This window comes from Nematostella vectensis, chromosome 11 (genome assembly GCF_932526225.1).
Source record: "Nematostella vectensis chromosome 11, jaNemVect1.1, whole genome shotgun sequence".
Lineage (NCBI taxonomy): Eukaryota > Metazoa > Cnidaria > Anthozoa > Actiniaria > Edwardsiidae > Nematostella > Nematostella vectensis.
The window spans coordinates 12346468-12362700 of record NC_064044.1 but is presented as its reverse complement, the minus strand read 5'-3'; the positions used below and the strand labels follow the sequence as shown (position 1 = coordinate 12362700).

General features: G+C 38.0%; 3 protein-coding genes across 4 annotated transcripts; 1 reads left to right on the top strand and 2 right to left on the bottom strand.

The window, feature by feature from the left end:
• Positions 1 to 618: 618 nt before the first annotated feature.
• Positions 619 to 1889, bottom strand: LOC5514752 (transcription factor MafK). The gene has a single exon (XM_032384300.2). It carries the CDS (start codon positions 1836 to 1838, stop codon positions 1266 to 1268), a length of 573 nt encoding a protein of 190 aa, XP_032240191.1. The 5' UTR covers positions 1839 to 1889; the 3' UTR covers positions 619 to 1265.
• A 328-nt stretch (positions 1890 to 2217) lies between these two features.
• LOC5514751 (putative peptidyl-tRNA hydrolase PTRHD1) lies at positions 2218 to 5521 on the bottom strand. Its single transcript, XM_001634832.3, has 3 exons — positions 5373 to 5521; positions 4129 to 4331; positions 2218 to 3448 (listed from the first exon to the last, which is right to left on the bottom strand). The coding sequence occupies exons 2-3, from the start codon at positions 4324 to 4326 to the stop codon at positions 3278 to 3280; spliced, it is 369 nt and encodes a 122-aa protein (XP_001634882.2). The 5' UTR covers positions 4327 to 4331; positions 5373 to 5521; the 3' UTR covers positions 2218 to 3277.
• A 263-nt stretch (positions 5522 to 5784) lies between these two features.
• On the top strand, positions 5785 to 14466 carry LOC5514720 (14-3-3 protein beta/alpha-A). 2 transcript variants are annotated; one of them, XM_032384297.2, is made up of 5 exons: positions 5785 to 6215; positions 6429 to 6552; positions 12119 to 12291; positions 13142 to 13237; positions 13825 to 14466. In XM_032384297.2, exons 1-5 carry the CDS (start codon positions 5919 to 5921, stop codon positions 13864 to 13866), a joined length of 732 nt encoding a protein of 243 aa, XP_032240188.1. In that variant the 5' UTR covers positions 5785 to 5918; the 3' UTR covers positions 13867 to 14466. The 2 variants fall into 2 exon arrangements, with proteins under 2 accessions (XP_032240188.1, XP_032240189.1); XM_032384298.2 differs by lacking the exons at positions 12119 to 12291; positions 13142 to 13237; positions 13825 to 14466 and adding exons at positions 8533 to 8702; positions 9131 to 9226; positions 9555 to 10197 and having other exon boundaries at positions 5804 to 6215.
• The last annotated feature ends 1767 nt before the right edge of the window (positions 14467 to 16233 follow it).

Genomic DNA, 16233 nt, shown 5'->3' with positions numbered 1-16233 from the left:
TGATTGATTAATAGCGCTTTATTGCATCTAGAATATTCACCCGGTTTTTTGACGAGCTCACCATGCCCAAAGAGAGTTTCAGCGTCCCCACGCCCTCGCGATGCAGACGAAAAAAAACAAAATGTGACAGCTGCTACAAATCGCCGAAAACACGGCAACACCTATAACTCTCAAAAATCACGCAAAATCCCGCCTAAAATTTAGTAGAACTACCCACGCCTCGAAATCTTGCACTAAAATTAGTTCATGACTGTAGAATAAATAAAAGAACTTTTTGTTCACGCATTAACCGTTTTTCATGGAGTTTTGCCGCAATTCGCTCGCGAGATAAAGTAGAAAAGACATCAAAGACACCGAGTCGTATATTGCGGTGCATAATTTATGCTGACGAGGCATAATTCGTAAAAATTTCAAATAAAATTAGTAAAAGTCTTAAAATGAGTTTTGACGACGTAGAAATGGAGCTTGGTTAATAGCGATTATGTTTGCCTATTGAGGATACGAAACCGGTGGTTTAATTCAAAGGGAGATGGAATTTAAAATCGGTATAAAATGGTGACTCAGCATAACAAGAGCGCGAAACACGTGCGCGAAAGTAGAGAACCAGACACACACGAAGACGAATTCCATTGATATTTTACTATTTGATGTTCAAATTACAATTCTATTTCCACATAAAAGGAATAACACTTTTGCACCCTTGGGTTGAACACTTTCTATGCCTTACCTCTAATGTTTTAGAAGAAAGGGGAAGTTGTTTACTCGAGTCATTGATTCAATGAATAGGCTAGTTCTACTACTAGGAATTGGTACAAGACACCAAAACTCAGTGATATTTACGCGAATTCAATGTGGTAAAATACCATTAAAACACCTATGTACAAAGAAAATTTAACTGTTTTCTTTAAAATATATAATCCTGCTAAAATACAATCCGTACAAATATCTGCTAGAATTATTTACGATAATGAGTTCGACCGAACCATGAATGAATACTCTACGACAATAACACATCTGTGATATATACGTTTCACGCTTGAGCTTTCCGGGTTTACTACGACCAATTTACCCAATTTTCCAGTTTCTTGTTCATATATTTACCAACCAAAACGTTCAAATACTTACTATAGGACGTTAATATCTAGATTCCATAGCAATTCATCACTAAATCGTAGCATTATTTTTTCTGTGTTAGACGCACCGCGACGCGAAGAGATGTAAACAAAGCGGAGCTTCCTTGTACAACCTGTACAATCGCGGCGATTTTAGCGCGATTCGTTGCTTCCATCATCCACCTGAATTTCCTTATCCTCTCTTTGATTACTTGGCTTTTCGGATCCATTTTCATGTAAAGTTTTAGTCTCTCTGGCAGCACGCTCACTCTCTTCAACTCCAACGACATCAATTTGATCGTCGATCTCTGTAGATACGACTCCAGACCACGTTTGGCTTGCAATCTGTTTCGTTCTGCTTGTTAAAAGTTTCTGCAAGGAATCGTATTTCCTTTTTGCTTCATCTCTTTCTCTTCTTAAATCCTCATTCTCCTTAGAAACCATGAATAGCTCGTCTTTTAACTGCTGCCTCTCGTATTCCAAATCTTCTCGTTGGCGCACACGTTTCGTTCGGCTGTTCTGCGCATAGCCCCGGTTCTTTAGCGTTCTTCTACGTTGTTTTAGCTTAAATACGTCGTCCTCTGGCAAACCACGCAGCAAATTATTTAGATCCTTCACCGGGATGGTTGCCAGTAACTCGTCACTTATATCCGTCTCTCTTAAAATCTTAGAACTCCCCTCTTTTTTCATCCTTTTCACGGCCCTCTTCCCCTCTTCGTCCGCCATTTTACCGTCCCATATACCCTCACGGGCGTGGTCCGCGCTTCTTTCGGTTTTATACCCTACGCGAAAGGGGCTGGAGCGAGTACTCCACGCCCCCACACATCCCCCATGTGTTACTTACTTTGCAATTTCCGCATCTCTGCTGAAAATGTTTAGGGCTGGTTCATGATAACATCTGCCCATAAAGTGCTAAGTCTGTTTCCTGTTATGTCACAAAAATGGTACTCAGTGGAAAAAGGGGTAGTGGTAAGGGGGCAAGCAACACCCCTTACCAGTTGACATACTAGGGTGTAGCTGACATACATGGGTGTAGCTGACATATTAGGGTGTAGCAATGAGCTGACCTGCGCCATTCCGTGTTCACATAAACAATGGCTTATGCTCATACAAAAATACCATTTATTTAATCCTTTTTTTATTCTTGCACTGCTTAGATAATAAAGGCAGACTTGTTTTGTCAACATAGGCAGATAAAGGCCCTTCATATAGTAATTACATTGATAAAGAGCGTGTCCATTTGTACACAAATATGCAAAATAAGATATCATGTTTCTCATGGTTAATGTTTGCCATAGCCTATTTTCTGATTAATCTACAGCTGGGAATATTCTTGAATGACAGATGTTTATACATAAGATATTTTAGTATTAACAGATGCAGGATGGACCAGTGGGATTTTCAAGTAAATTTTTTGCTTACATACAACAAAGATAGACAACACATACAGTTTGATAATAACATAGTTTAAAAATTCTCTCTTGCATAAAATGACTTTGCCAGTACAATTTGTAATCAATCATATACTTCTTTAAAAAATAACTTTCTAAGCAAAAACAAATTCCTTTAACAAACAAATTGGTTGAGAAAATATGAAATAATTCTTTTTTTACAGTATTTTTAAGGCAGTTTTTTGATATCCATGAACACAGGTTGAGGTCTGGGACCAGTTCAAATACCTGCACAGGGTCAACTTGCTAAAGTCATATCTCAATCTTTCTGACATTCTTCTATTTCACATTTACTTTAATTTTTTTTTATTTGAACAACAATATTTTGGTTGATTATTCAATAACATTTGATGGTATGGCATTGATACATTGAGTGTCTGTAATATCAAAATGTAAAGTTTATGAAATATTTATTGCTTCCTTATCCAACTTGTTATAACAAAAACTGTTTCTGCTTCACATGTTAAAAAAAAAACAGCAGAAACACATTCACTTCGTCAAGTATGTGCAAAGCCAGGTTAGCAGCAGGGGAGGGAGATGCACAGGTATTGATATTCTGGTGGGAGGGGAGGGGGCAGGGATACCCCCTCCCCCCACCCCTTCCCTTTCAGCATTATGCTACTTAAATGATGACAACACTACCACCTGATAAATCATATCTTTTCTCCTTTTTTCTCTTATTATTCTTAAAACAACAAGAAAAACTGGTATGACTTATTTAAATAATTTATATTTTTTGAAATACTTTTGTATATCTTCTTTAGCATATGGTTTAGTCGCAAGACATGTTGGAAAATTCTCTGGTTGTTCTATCCATAGTTTGTGATCAATGGAATCTACAGTCAGAGATCTGGACAAACTCTCTATTTCATCCCTGTCCTTTGCCTGAAATGAAAGAATCATGGAGAAAAATAATGTACTGATGGTTGTATTTTGTTAAAAAAAAGCAGTAAATATGCATTTAGTATCACTTTTTGATTTGGTTTGACATATTAGCCTTCCATGCACAGTTGGTACAGTTGGTGAAGTTTCTTATGCTTCCAAGAAGGCGTGGAGCCAGGATTCACAAGAAGAGAGTGGGTAACATAGAAAACCTGTCATTCTTCTATAGAAACATTGGCTGAAAATAGCCTCTGCCCAGCTCTCTCTGGATTCTTCTTTGTTGGTACCGCCCCACATACATTAGGGACTGTTCATTTGGTATCTGACGGGTCAGTAATGAAAATTAAAAAGCAATTTCTGAGAAAGCTAAAATCGCTCGCTTCCAATAAATTCTGAATCAGCGAGAGGGCCATTTTCAGAATCTGAGAACAAAAACTTAACTTTCTAAAATAATTGAGATCCAAGATGTTCCAAGGGGAAAAATTCAGATCCTGAATCTCTTTTTCAATATTTCTAAATCATTATTTCTAGGAACAATTCACCACACCTTCAATAAAAAAAAAAAAACTTGAAAAGCAATACTTGGGCTTTCCAGATAAATATCAAACAGGAAAATCATCTATCAACTTTTACAAATATGAAATAGTCAGTCTATCAAAACAAGATTTCTATTATTTTCTTACCTCCAGAACTACTTTATGCATTCTGTCCAAGTCTTCAGTATAGCTTAAAGTAGATGGATCTTCCTTAAACATCCAGATGGCAGCAGTGCAGGCATGGCAAGCTTGGGCTAAGACAGCACCTGTGGGCCACCCTAACGTCTTGAGTAGATCTCCTCGTACTACTACATACTGTACAAGCTTGCCTGGTGTTGATGCCATGGTATCTAGAAAGGTGGGACACTTAGGAGCGGCAGAAGAGGAGGGGCACCCCCTCCCTACTTTCCTGAGCGGATGTGCCTTTTTTTTACAAAAACATTTTTGTGTTTCGCATCTATCTTAATGTATCAAGCATTGAATGTATAAATCCTTTGCTTGAAAATAGACAAATTGAAAGTTTTTTCAAAGGTTTGTATTCATTCACATGTATTTAAATATGTATCAAACGTTAAATCAATTTCTTGAAAAAAAAAAGACGATATTGTACAATTTTTAAACGGTCTGTATTTATTTTAATTGGTAATTGTCAAACCCAGGTACCCCCCTCCCCGGTCAAAACTACTGAACCTAACACTCTCCCCCCTTCCCCTTAGTTTTGGAACCACTCCACAACCAGGGGTTGTAGCCAGGGGGGTGGCCTAGGGGGCCCGGCCCCCCCTTTTAGCAGCCAAAAATACAGTAAAAGTATGAGACATTATCTAAAATACAGGAGAAAATGTCTTGAAAGTCCCTTTTGGGCCCCCCCTGTTAAAAATCCTGGCTACGCCGCTGACAACTCCTGACATTTTCCAAGTATATTCAGGCGCATACACAGGGTAGTGTGCCAGGTCACATGCACCTCTTGGCCACCAAAAAGTGGACCTACTTTTATTAAAAGGCAGTCAAAAAATACCATTTTTTGGTACTACAAATGTGAACACCCCTCAGAAGTTTCAAGGTGCGTGCCTGTATATTTGTTTAAAGAAGAGCCTGGGTTCCTTGAGCCGCCTGTTCTGCTTCTGTTTTAGTCTGGGGCCCATAATTGTTTAATGCTGTTTCTAAGGATAACAAAGTGCCCCTACTTTCTGAAAACTCTTACCTTGAAGGTATGGAGAGACAGAATTTAAAAATATGACTAAATGATCATTAAACCTAAAAAATCTCTGTATTAAAACAAAAACTATAGAGATTTTTTTATGACTCTTTGAATCAAAGTGGATGAAAGTACTTTACATTATTTCCTTACTTGACCTTATATTGTTAAAAAAAAATCAGAAAAATACTCTTACCTGTAAGTTCTGATTCCCTTACCAGCAAGATTACTTAGTTTTCATCTCTATGCACAAGAGCACAGAAAATAAGAGAAAAAATAGCTACCTAGTTTTTGTGAACTAAAATATAGAATCGACAAGGCGTTCCTTACCCCGATCAATGGAAATTTATGCAACCTCGATATCATGCTTATCGCAGAATTTAGAATTGCGAAATCCTACATAAAAAAAAATAAAACTTCGAAGAAAACAAACATATTTTTTCCTTAGTGAAAGTTTCACAAAATAAAAACTTTGTGAAGAGGCTTAGGGTGATTTTAAGAGTGTCTAGGCCACAGGGGCTAGATTAACGAGAGTTTTAATGCTTTATCAATTGATGATTTTGTGAATATGTATGAGTGATTTGCATTCATAATGAGGTGTGACGTCACGTTAACCCCTGCGAAGGCACGCGCCAGGACCTCGCGAGCCGTTACCTTCGGCCATCTTGGATTGTACCTGGTTCATTTAATTTGTAACCCTTTTTTCCGCGCTCCTAGCACCTCACCAGTATAGATCATAGCAATGGCGAGCAAGGAAGAGCTTGTGCAGATGGCGAAGTACGCCGAGCAGGCAGAGAGATATGAAGACATGGCTAAGGCGATGAAGGAAGCAACAGAGATTTCGGAAACTCTCGAGCAGGAAGAAAGAAATCTGCTCTCCGTAGCCTACAAGAACGTGGTCGGTGCTAAGCGCTCTTCATGGAGAGTCATCTCCAGTATAGAGCAAAAGCTTGAAGGTTCAGAGAGGAAGAAGCAGAATACCGAGACTTATCGCCAAACAATTGAGAACGAACTAAATGAAGTTTGCGAGACCGTGTTGGTGAGTACTTGGCGCTTGTTGTTTGGCGCTTGATTCGGCCCCACCCTGCACAATCGCTTTTCTTTTCTCAATTCCTCCCACTTTTCTTCTTGATATTAAACAACAAACCCTTCCTCTATTTGCACCAATGTGTATTTTAAGATTTAAAGCGAATTTGAAGGCGTAAATTCCATGTAAACTGGTAACTTAACTCCGTCTTTCGTATGTCCACAGAAACTTTTGGAATCTAAACTCATCCCTAATGCCCAAAGCACGGAGTCTAAAGTGTTCTATCTCAAAATGAAGGGAGACTACTACAGATACGAGGGAGAAGTGGCTGGAGCGGACAGAAGAAGAGGTACATTGTATTTTCGACGTATTTTTCGCCACCTTATTCCTGTACTTGTATATACGCTTACTACAAACTTTTGGGGTGTGTTAAAATGGATTGTTTGCGGATAGCCTCTTTAGAAAAATGTGCTACTATCTCGCCGACAAATGCCTCGATAAACGCTCCCATTCAAGCATTTTTTTCCTCACAGTAATATCAACTTGTTTCTTTGCGTGTTATATTCGAGGAGGGTGGAAGACGAGAAGTACAAACCTTCCTTTCGAATGAGGGAATTTTTAAACACTGGCCTATTAATGCAGTAACTATTATGTCTCTTTTGTTCTGTACTTCATCGTAATTTCGCTATTTCCTCCGTAGAAACATTTCAAATACGCTCATCATTCAATGCCGACATTATTTGATCTAATAAATGTGGGAAAATCAAAGCGAAAGTAATGCGTTGCATTGACTTTGGTTTGACAATGACAGCTAATTGTCTGAACATTTTCCTTTGGATTCAAACTCGTCTATGCCAAAGACGTTTACTCAATGTAAAAGGCTTCATAATATCTTGGTGAATATAGTTTTCGCAAAAAAAAAGTTGTTTACTGCTCTCAAAGCCTCACGAACTAAAGTATCAATTTCCTTACTCCGTAAATCCTAAGGAAATATGACCAACTCAACGATTGTGAAGCGACATGGTATTCACAATTTTCGTGAATATTTTTTACTTGTTTGTTTGCTCCCTGTGAAAACCTGCATTCTGAGCATTGTCTTCTTGTGGTGAGACGACAAGAAAAGAATGAATCTATCTTACGAGGAACTACATGCAAACTTGAATTGTTGTATTCTTTGACAAGCCCCCTTTACCTGTTGCTATATGGAAAATAGTGATTGATTTATGAAAATGTAATCTTGAAATAAGCTTTACCATCATTCCAGTCTTAAGAGGTTTTTAGAGGATCTATATTCTCCCAAGTATTTATAACTGAGGATTGATGAAAATTGTTTTTCTTTTTTTTATACCTTCTCTTTTATTTTTCAAGTGACAGGTTGGACTTGGTTGGTTTCCATATTTGTGTGACATCTTTTCTGTGAAAAATTGAATCTGTTAAATACAATCTCATTTTCATTATTACCAAGCTGCCTCATGCAACAACAGATACAAATTGTTGCTTGAGATCATTTCCTCATACTTTGGATATCACAGAATATCATACAAAATACACAAAATATCTACAGTATACAACTTCACAAGGTGTACTAATATCTGCCACAAAATATACACATGCAAGGCTAAAAGGAAAACGTTATTTTCAAGCAGGCTGATAGCACACTGCTTGTCAGTAGTCTATCTACACAGTTCAGTAGAACTTACATCATCCTTAAAGGTTCATGGTCAGCCTTACCTCTATCTTTGTTTTCCTTTGCATTATTTACCAAAAAAAAGCTGCAAAATATAATTCCGAAATTTTAGTTCTGAGTTTCTTTGGCTTAACAAACTTTTTATTGAAATACAAAAGAAGATTTCGATAGGGCAATGCAAATGGGTTTTTTCCGCTGGCCAAAAAGATGCTAGGATGACAAATTGGTGGCTGACAGAGCTGCTTTAAGGGTAAGTGACACAGCTAAACAATGCATTGTTAGTAGACCACTCAGGAAAACCAGAGATTTTGATACTCTTAGGCCTGATGGAAACACATGATGTTAAAGAAACCCTAATGCATGCTAACGTTTTCTTGATGTTTCCTCGTTTATCTAGTGAGGAGACGTTGTCGAAGACAGGTTGTTTTCTGCAACATTGTCCTTGTTTAAGATTTGGCAAAATAATCACAAAATACACAGTCCTTTCAAAAATGATGATCATTGAATTTGACATATGCATTCAAGTTGACCCACAGAGCCTTTTTAAGATAAAACAAGTCCATACCACATTTCCATATCCATCTTAACTCCTTTTTTTGTCTGTTTGTTTGTTTATTATTATTATACTTATATTGTGTACAGAAGTGGTTCAGAAAGCAATGAAAGCTTACAGCGAAGCTCAGGAAATTGCTGAAAAAGATCCGAAGCTTCCTCCCACTGACCCCATCCGCCTAGGCTTGGCTTTAAATTTCTCAGTTTTCTACTATGAGATAGTAGAGGACTCCAAACAAGCGTGTGACCTAGCCAAGAAGGTATGTTGTAAAATTTTACTTAAACGTGATTGTAAAGAGTTTAAAGAACAATTTTCAAAGTAAACTTTCATCTATTATTCAACTTCATTGTGTTCAGTTCTCCATAGAGAGAAGCGAAAAGTTACTGTCTAGTTTAAGAATCTACGATAACACTGTTTAAGTAAACAAAACCTGTTTATTTACTTTTTTTTAACAGAAAACAATTAAATATTTGAGGCCTTTAAATTTGTCAAATGAACGTACATGTGCTAGTTTTTCATTTCATTGAATGGCAACACCCTAAGCTAGATATACTAAGCTTTATACCACTTAAGTGAATGAACTGAAAATGCTTTCAATACACATCCTCCATTTTACTGCTTCTTTTGACTTTCCTTCTAGCATCAAGAAAAAGTTCTAAATGTTCTAATTTGCTTGTATTTTTTCAGGCTTTTGATGACGCTATTGCTGAACTTGATACGCTCTCTGAGGACCAATACAAGGATAGTACACTTATTATGCAGCTTTTACGGGATAATCTGACGGTGAGTCTGACAGCGCACTCCAACTGTGCCAAACATGGTTAAAACATTCAAAATTCAAACCTAAGACCTGAAGATTTTAGATATAACAAATTATTATCTTTCTATGTTGAAAGAGAAAGAGATATTTGTACGGAATTTAATTGAAGAAAATGGGTGTTTTTGTAGGGGTAAGATAAAGATTTTCAGTAAATGTTGAGAACAAGGATGGGACCTTAGTGAACCATACCAGGAAGGAGTAAAAAAAGATAAAATTAAGATTTTTGAGGGATGTTCATAGCAGAGTACTCCCTCTGTTCATCACTGATAATATTCCCATTTCTGTTTACAGCTCTGGAATTCTGAAAATCAGGAAGATCAGGGAGATGACTAGACCACCCCACTTCTGCATCAGTAGTCCTGATCAGTAGTCCTGTTGTTTGAGCCAGGCTATCTTGTCTTCTGATTTTACATGGCTGCAATATCATGAATTTGTATTAGGTTGCCTTACTATCTCACACAATAGTACCGACTTCAAGTAGACAACACAGTTTGGCTTCCTTAGTGACTTACTTTTGTAACTTATTGCTTTGTGCAGGAATCCACTGCTAGATCCTCAAAACAGTTTTTTGGGGTCTCTCAATTAGAGAAATTTAATCTCTTCTCACAATTTCACCCTTGGTTTAATTGCTAGTTTTAGGGCATTGATATTTTCTCACAACCTAGTATTATCATGTCGGATTCTAGAGAAACCCCTTAATATCGCATTGAAAGAAACAAAGATAAAATAACACATGCCTTCTCTTGCTCACGTAGTCTGGCTAATATGTGTGAAATCTTTGGCAGTGGTTGTTTCCTTAGGCAGACAACAGTCTGTAAATATCTCACTTGGTTTACACTCTTACGTTTCTTACTTGAGAGTAAATGTGAATAAGAGTGATTGTCATTGCTAATTAAATGTGTATTCATTAGCTAATAAATGTATTCACATCTAATTGCTGTTATCTGTTATCTCTAAAGAGATTGTCACATTAGAGTGGTTTTGAAAAACCCTTATAATACTATTTAGTTTATTTAGTACTAATACACTGTAATTTCTGTTCTTTTTTTGTTTTGGCTAGACTATAACATTATAACAACTACATTTTGTTGCAGGGGCGTAGCCAGTGGGGGGGGAGGCAGGCCCCCCCCCCCCCCCCCTTCAAGCCTAAGAAACAGTAAATATATGGGACAATATCTAAAACACAGGAGAAAATGCATTGAAATGGCCTTTTGGGCAACTCCTGTTAAAAATCCTGTCTACGTCGCTGTGTTACACTGGATTTTGAAAACCACTATATCACACCTTTTAGATCCCCCTCCCATATTTTTCATGATCTTCCCTTTCAGTTCTCATCCATTCTTTAGAAAAATGCTAAATCCTGCTTACTGTACATGTTAGCTATTGGTTTAAAGCTACTTAAAAAAATGTGTTGTTTTTGGCAATCTTGCCCACTTACTTTGCAAAAACTAGAAAATAAAAAAGACACATTCAAAACTGCAATGTGTATGTGGCATTCATTGTTTATCGAAAAATTGAAATCATGTTAAATCAGTTTTTGCTGTTTTGAGGGCACCAAGACATTGTGCAAATATCAAACAAAACTTGTTTAAATAAATATCAAACAAAACTTGTTACAAACACATGGCCCCCACTTATGCATCAAATAACATGCAACACATTGTATGACAGTAGCGTGATATTGCAGATATTTTATTTTGTTTCCGGAAAGAGTATGCTGAACGGTACGATACAAAAGTATTAAAAGTAATTTTAGTTACAAGTCTACTCAGCAATGCCTCGTTAGTAAAGCGTTGCTGACACTTCTGTTCGACCGCAGCAACCCTGGTTCGATTTCCACTGATAGCGCTATTTTTTTAAAAAAAATTAATTTTTATAATAATAATAATTATACTGTTCTTGGTGTGTCATGACATCAAAAAGAAAGGGGGTATAAGGACATATTTATGTATTCTCAGCATCTTGGATGTGTTTATGCTTTGTTCAGTATCCTGTATATCTTCTATGCACACAAGAAAATTACTAGAAAACTGAATTTTGCATTCAGGGGTTTGCTCACGGAGCCTTTGATTGTTTCATGCTTAACAAGAGCAAGACAAACTTGCTTTCCTGCTTAGCTTCCAATTCAAAAATCATGTGCATGTAAGAGCAATGTGTAAACAGCACAGTGGAGCCCCAAAATAAAGACACCGCTGTCCATTTAACTGCAGTTCTCAATGTTCTGCAACACCTTAGTCATCTTTTGGCTTCTGTCATTCAAAATGTCTGTTTTCATTGACCAGCACTAATACCAGTTGAAAAGCAGCAAATGAAATTCAGCTAAATAAATTGACGAACCCAGAAAACAGTTTACCAGTTGAAAACTCTTGGCGTGAGTTTCCAGAATGTTGAATATCACAGTAACAGGGTGTCCTTATTAGAAGGGTGTTTTTTTTGTAAAACATTTTTGGAAAAAAATGCTCCCTATGGTATAAATGCCGCAAAGTAGCCACTTACTGAATATACGATTTTAAAATACTTGGACTGGATGTGCAATATAGAGGCATTTAGAAAACTGGGCCGGGTTCCTAGAAAGCAGGACAGCGCAAACCTAGGGATGAATGCCCTTTTTATCCAATCAAATGTCAAGATAGCCGCGCATTTATGCCTGGGTTAGCACTAACCTACTTTCTAGGAACCGACCCCCTTGGGGTTAGCCACACCCCTTTTGGTCATTCCTTATACTTAACATTTATACTTACTTTATTTATATTTAAACTGGTATGGCTGTAGACGTTGCTGCTCTGCTTTGCCCTTGTACTCTTGTTACTTATGTTTATTGCTGATTATATATCGTGTTTATTTATTTTGTACAGAGGTGGTTGAGAAAGCTCTTCAGGCTTACAAGGAAGCCAAGGAGGCTGCTGAAACAGGAGACGGCAAGCTTGCCCCCACTGACCCTATCCGCCTGGGCTTGGCTTTGAACTTTTCTGTTTTCCACTATGAGATTCAGGAAAACCAGGAGGAGGCATGCAAACTGGCTAAGCAGGTATGTAAAATTTGTTTTTTTACTTAGTAAAAAAATGTCACAATGCTTGAAATTCTTTCTAAGCTGATTCTATATTCTACCAAAAAACTCCAAACAAAAACAAAAAAGCAGAACTGAAGGCAAGAGATTTGCTAGTATACTAGAAAAATCTGTCAAGTGTTTAAATGCAAATGAAATTTGTTAAGCAATGCTGAACTCTGTGTGGTCAGACAATTTAACTACTTGAAAATGATTATTTCTGTGGTTAGTGTTTTTCAGTATGTGGCCAAGTGTCATTATTTTTGTGTGTTTTTTTAATTTACTCTCTATTTGTTGACAATATCAAATGCATGTAAATTTTCAATTTCCCATGGAGGCTGCGGCTTGGATATGAGCACGATTAGCACCCTGACATATTTTTGAGCTGAATACTCCTTCAGAGTAGGGGGAATAATAATATCTTGGGTATTTTTATGGCTCAAAAGTTAACCCTACATTAGACGTTTAGTAACATTTAGGAAGAGCATGCGCTGTCAGTAATGTACTGCTATTCAACTCAATGTGATGTGTGCAGTTGTCATATAAATTGGAACTTTGCACTAGAATAAGCATTTGTCCAGTATCTTTGGGGTTTTTTAATTTAGGGATTTTTTGGGGTGGTTTTGGATATCTTTGTGGGAATGAAATTTCAGGCTAATTTGAATTCTCTCTCCCCACACCCCAACCCCCTCCCCAATCACATATTGCTGAGTAACACACAATGAATTTTTTTCCCTTGATTTGTAACTATTTTGCACCTATGTTTGTGATTCTCCAGTTTCTAGTGTCAAAAAAATCGATACTTGCCCTAAGTTATTTGTACATTTATCAGGCTTTTGATGACGCTATTGCTGAGCTTGATTCGCTTAACGAGGACCAATACAAGGATAGCACACTTATTATGCAGCTTTTACGGGATAACCTGACGGTGAGTGTAATAAATGTTGTGTCAAACTACCCTGCCCATGCCACAGACAGAGCTGTTCCAATTCACATTTTGATTGTGGCAATGAAGCGATTTAATGAACTTTCCAATATATTTTGTATAAAATTAAAGTTATTGTTGGTTTGCAGACCACCAACGGTCGGTAGTCGGTCGGGATTTTGAAACCAATAAAATGTGATAGCAATGCCATTTAAATACTTCTAAAACAAGTGTGGAACAATGGCCCTCTGTGTCCATCTCTCTTGAGCCATGCAGTGTCTTCTTTTGCCTCTTTAAAATGTGTTTGCACATACGCAATTATGTAGTCTTGTTGGAAAATTGATTGTAATCATTTTTTTAGACCAGTCATTTATGTGTGTTTGATTTTTTTTTTTTTTTTTTTTTTTTTACTTTTTGCCAAGTTCTTACATCTGGAATCCTACCACCAGTAAGAGTACCCCCAAGATGACAAAATGAAAAAAAAAAATGATGATAAAATGGAAAAAAATGCGTGAGAAGGGGGCATGATCATAGCCTACTATGTATTCCGCCCCTTTGCCTCTCCAATGATTTATGTCTTCTGTTTACAGCTCTGGAGTTCTGAAAATCAGGAAGATCAAGGAGATGACTAGACCACCCCACTTCTGCATCAGTAGTCCTGTTGTTTGAGCCAGGCTATCCTGTCTTCTGATTTCCAATGGCTGCAATAGCATGGATTTGTATTAAGCTGCACACGATAATACCGACTGCAAGTTGGCAACACAGTTTGGCTCGTTGCCTTTAGCGACTGATTCTCACACTTATTACTTTGTCCAGGAAACCAAGGCTGGATCCTCAAAACAGTTTTTGTGGTCTCAGTAACAGAGATTTAAATCTCTTTCAGAACCCCCCTCATTATTATTATTTTTTTATTTTTGTAAGCTTCGGGCATTGCCATTTCCCTTGCAATCAGGTATTATCATGTGGGACTCTGGGGAAAGCCTTAAATATAGCCTTATGTAACTAAAACAGAAGATAAAAGAACACATGCGTCTGGTTTATGACTACTTGTATTCTGGCTTGCATATGGACACTCTTGGTCGACGGTTGGTTCCCTTAGGCAGACAACAGTCTGTAAATATCTCACTTGGTTTACACTCTTATGTTTCTCACTTGAGAGTGAATGTGGATAAGAGAGATTGTCTTGGCTAATTAATTGTGTATCCATTAGCGAATAAATATATTCACATTTACGTGCTGAAATGTGTAATCTCCAATTAGATCATCACCTGTGAATTACCCCCCCCCCCCTCCCCCTGCCCCACACACGATAGAAATTATTAACTAGTACTACATGCTTAAACACATGAACATAGGTGCCAGACATACAATTTGTAGAGATCTTATGAAAAAATCGACCTGTTGGGACTCAAAACTTTCTTTAAAGTAATGTGTTTTTCATACTGCATTATTTTGAGAGGATTACCTCCCGAAAAGGATGGTTTCTCTTGCCCTTCCGTTCCTCCTACTCCTTAGGGGTAGACATGGAGACAGCGACACCATGGTTGATCAAATATTCATCATGTCTTACCAGTTGCAGAGCGCTCATTTCCTATACTATCACAGGGAAATGACGTCGGAGAAGGAGAAAATCCTGGCCGCATCTTTACGCTTACCATGACGCCCTGAATACCCGAGTAGGATTCATCTGTTACGCAACACGACCCACAAATTTTTGCAAGCAGGTCACCAGCAGTTTCACCCACCTCCACCCCAATACCAAAAGGTATATTGGAGGACTCAAACACGACATTTCAAGCTCAGTTCTTTATCATTTACAATAACAGGGCCGTAGCAGGGACTCGTGGAGTGGGGCACTGGGTACGAGCCCCCAACTCTCCCGCCCCCCCCCCCCCCCCCATATTTAAAAAAAATTATAAGGAAACAATCAGTAGGGGCGTGGCCCAAAGATATTTTCTTAAATGCAATCCCCAGTTGCAATACGACACGACAGTAAAAAAAAAACTTTAAAATTTCTATTCTTACAGCCTTGGGCTGCTACCCTGGGTACCAGAGCCTCCAGACTCCTCTCGTCCAGTGACACTAAGCCGAAATGTCGGGGTCAGTACGCAGCTCTTACAAGCTGCAATTTGATTGGGCAAATGAACAATATCCGCGCCTCGACACAAAGAACGAGAAGAATAGAGACAAAAGAACTCCTTTGTAGAACAAAGATAATAGGAGACAAAGCAGCTGCGTAGTTACTCAAATGTCGTCATGGCATTTTGGCTGAGCGTCACTGGACGTGAGAAGCCCGTAGGCTCTAGTACCCACGGTATTGGTTTGCCTGTGGATCAATAAACTATGTTCCTGTTCCTCACATATCATCCGATCCGAATAGCAAAATTCCGCTGACCGAAGAGCGCGTTTGAATTTCAAGGCGGATAGCAGAGAAAACAAACCATTTTTGCAAACATGGTTTTATATCGCGCAACCGACATCTTTACTGGATCCGACTCAAATAAAGCTATACAGAGGTAGTTTTATCTGCTTTTTTTGAAACTACCAGATCCCTAGCTCAGAGTTGTTAACCCAAATTGCACAGAAATCTTGTGAAATCGGGGAATACAGATGAGAAAATAACCCAAGAGAGACAATGCGGGGGGATACAAAGAATGTACTTTCTTGAAAAAATTAGGTGATGAGGTCCAAAATCTTGTGACACCTGCCTAATGCGGGTGAGTTACCAGCTATGTTAGCGTACAGCCATAGTCTTTGTGCGGTGATGAGGTCCAAAATCTTGTGACACCCGCATACCTGTCAACCTCTGAAAATCTCAAAGCTTGAAAATTTTTGGGGTGCGGTATATTAATTTTTTAGGCGGAGGGGTGGGTTTAACCTTGCAGGTGTTTGCCATATTGAAAGCTCTCGCGAACAAATCCACTTGAAGATGTTAGATTAATTGCACTACACAAGGGAATTATTGTTTCAAATGTTTTAATAGAAAATAGGCGAAATGA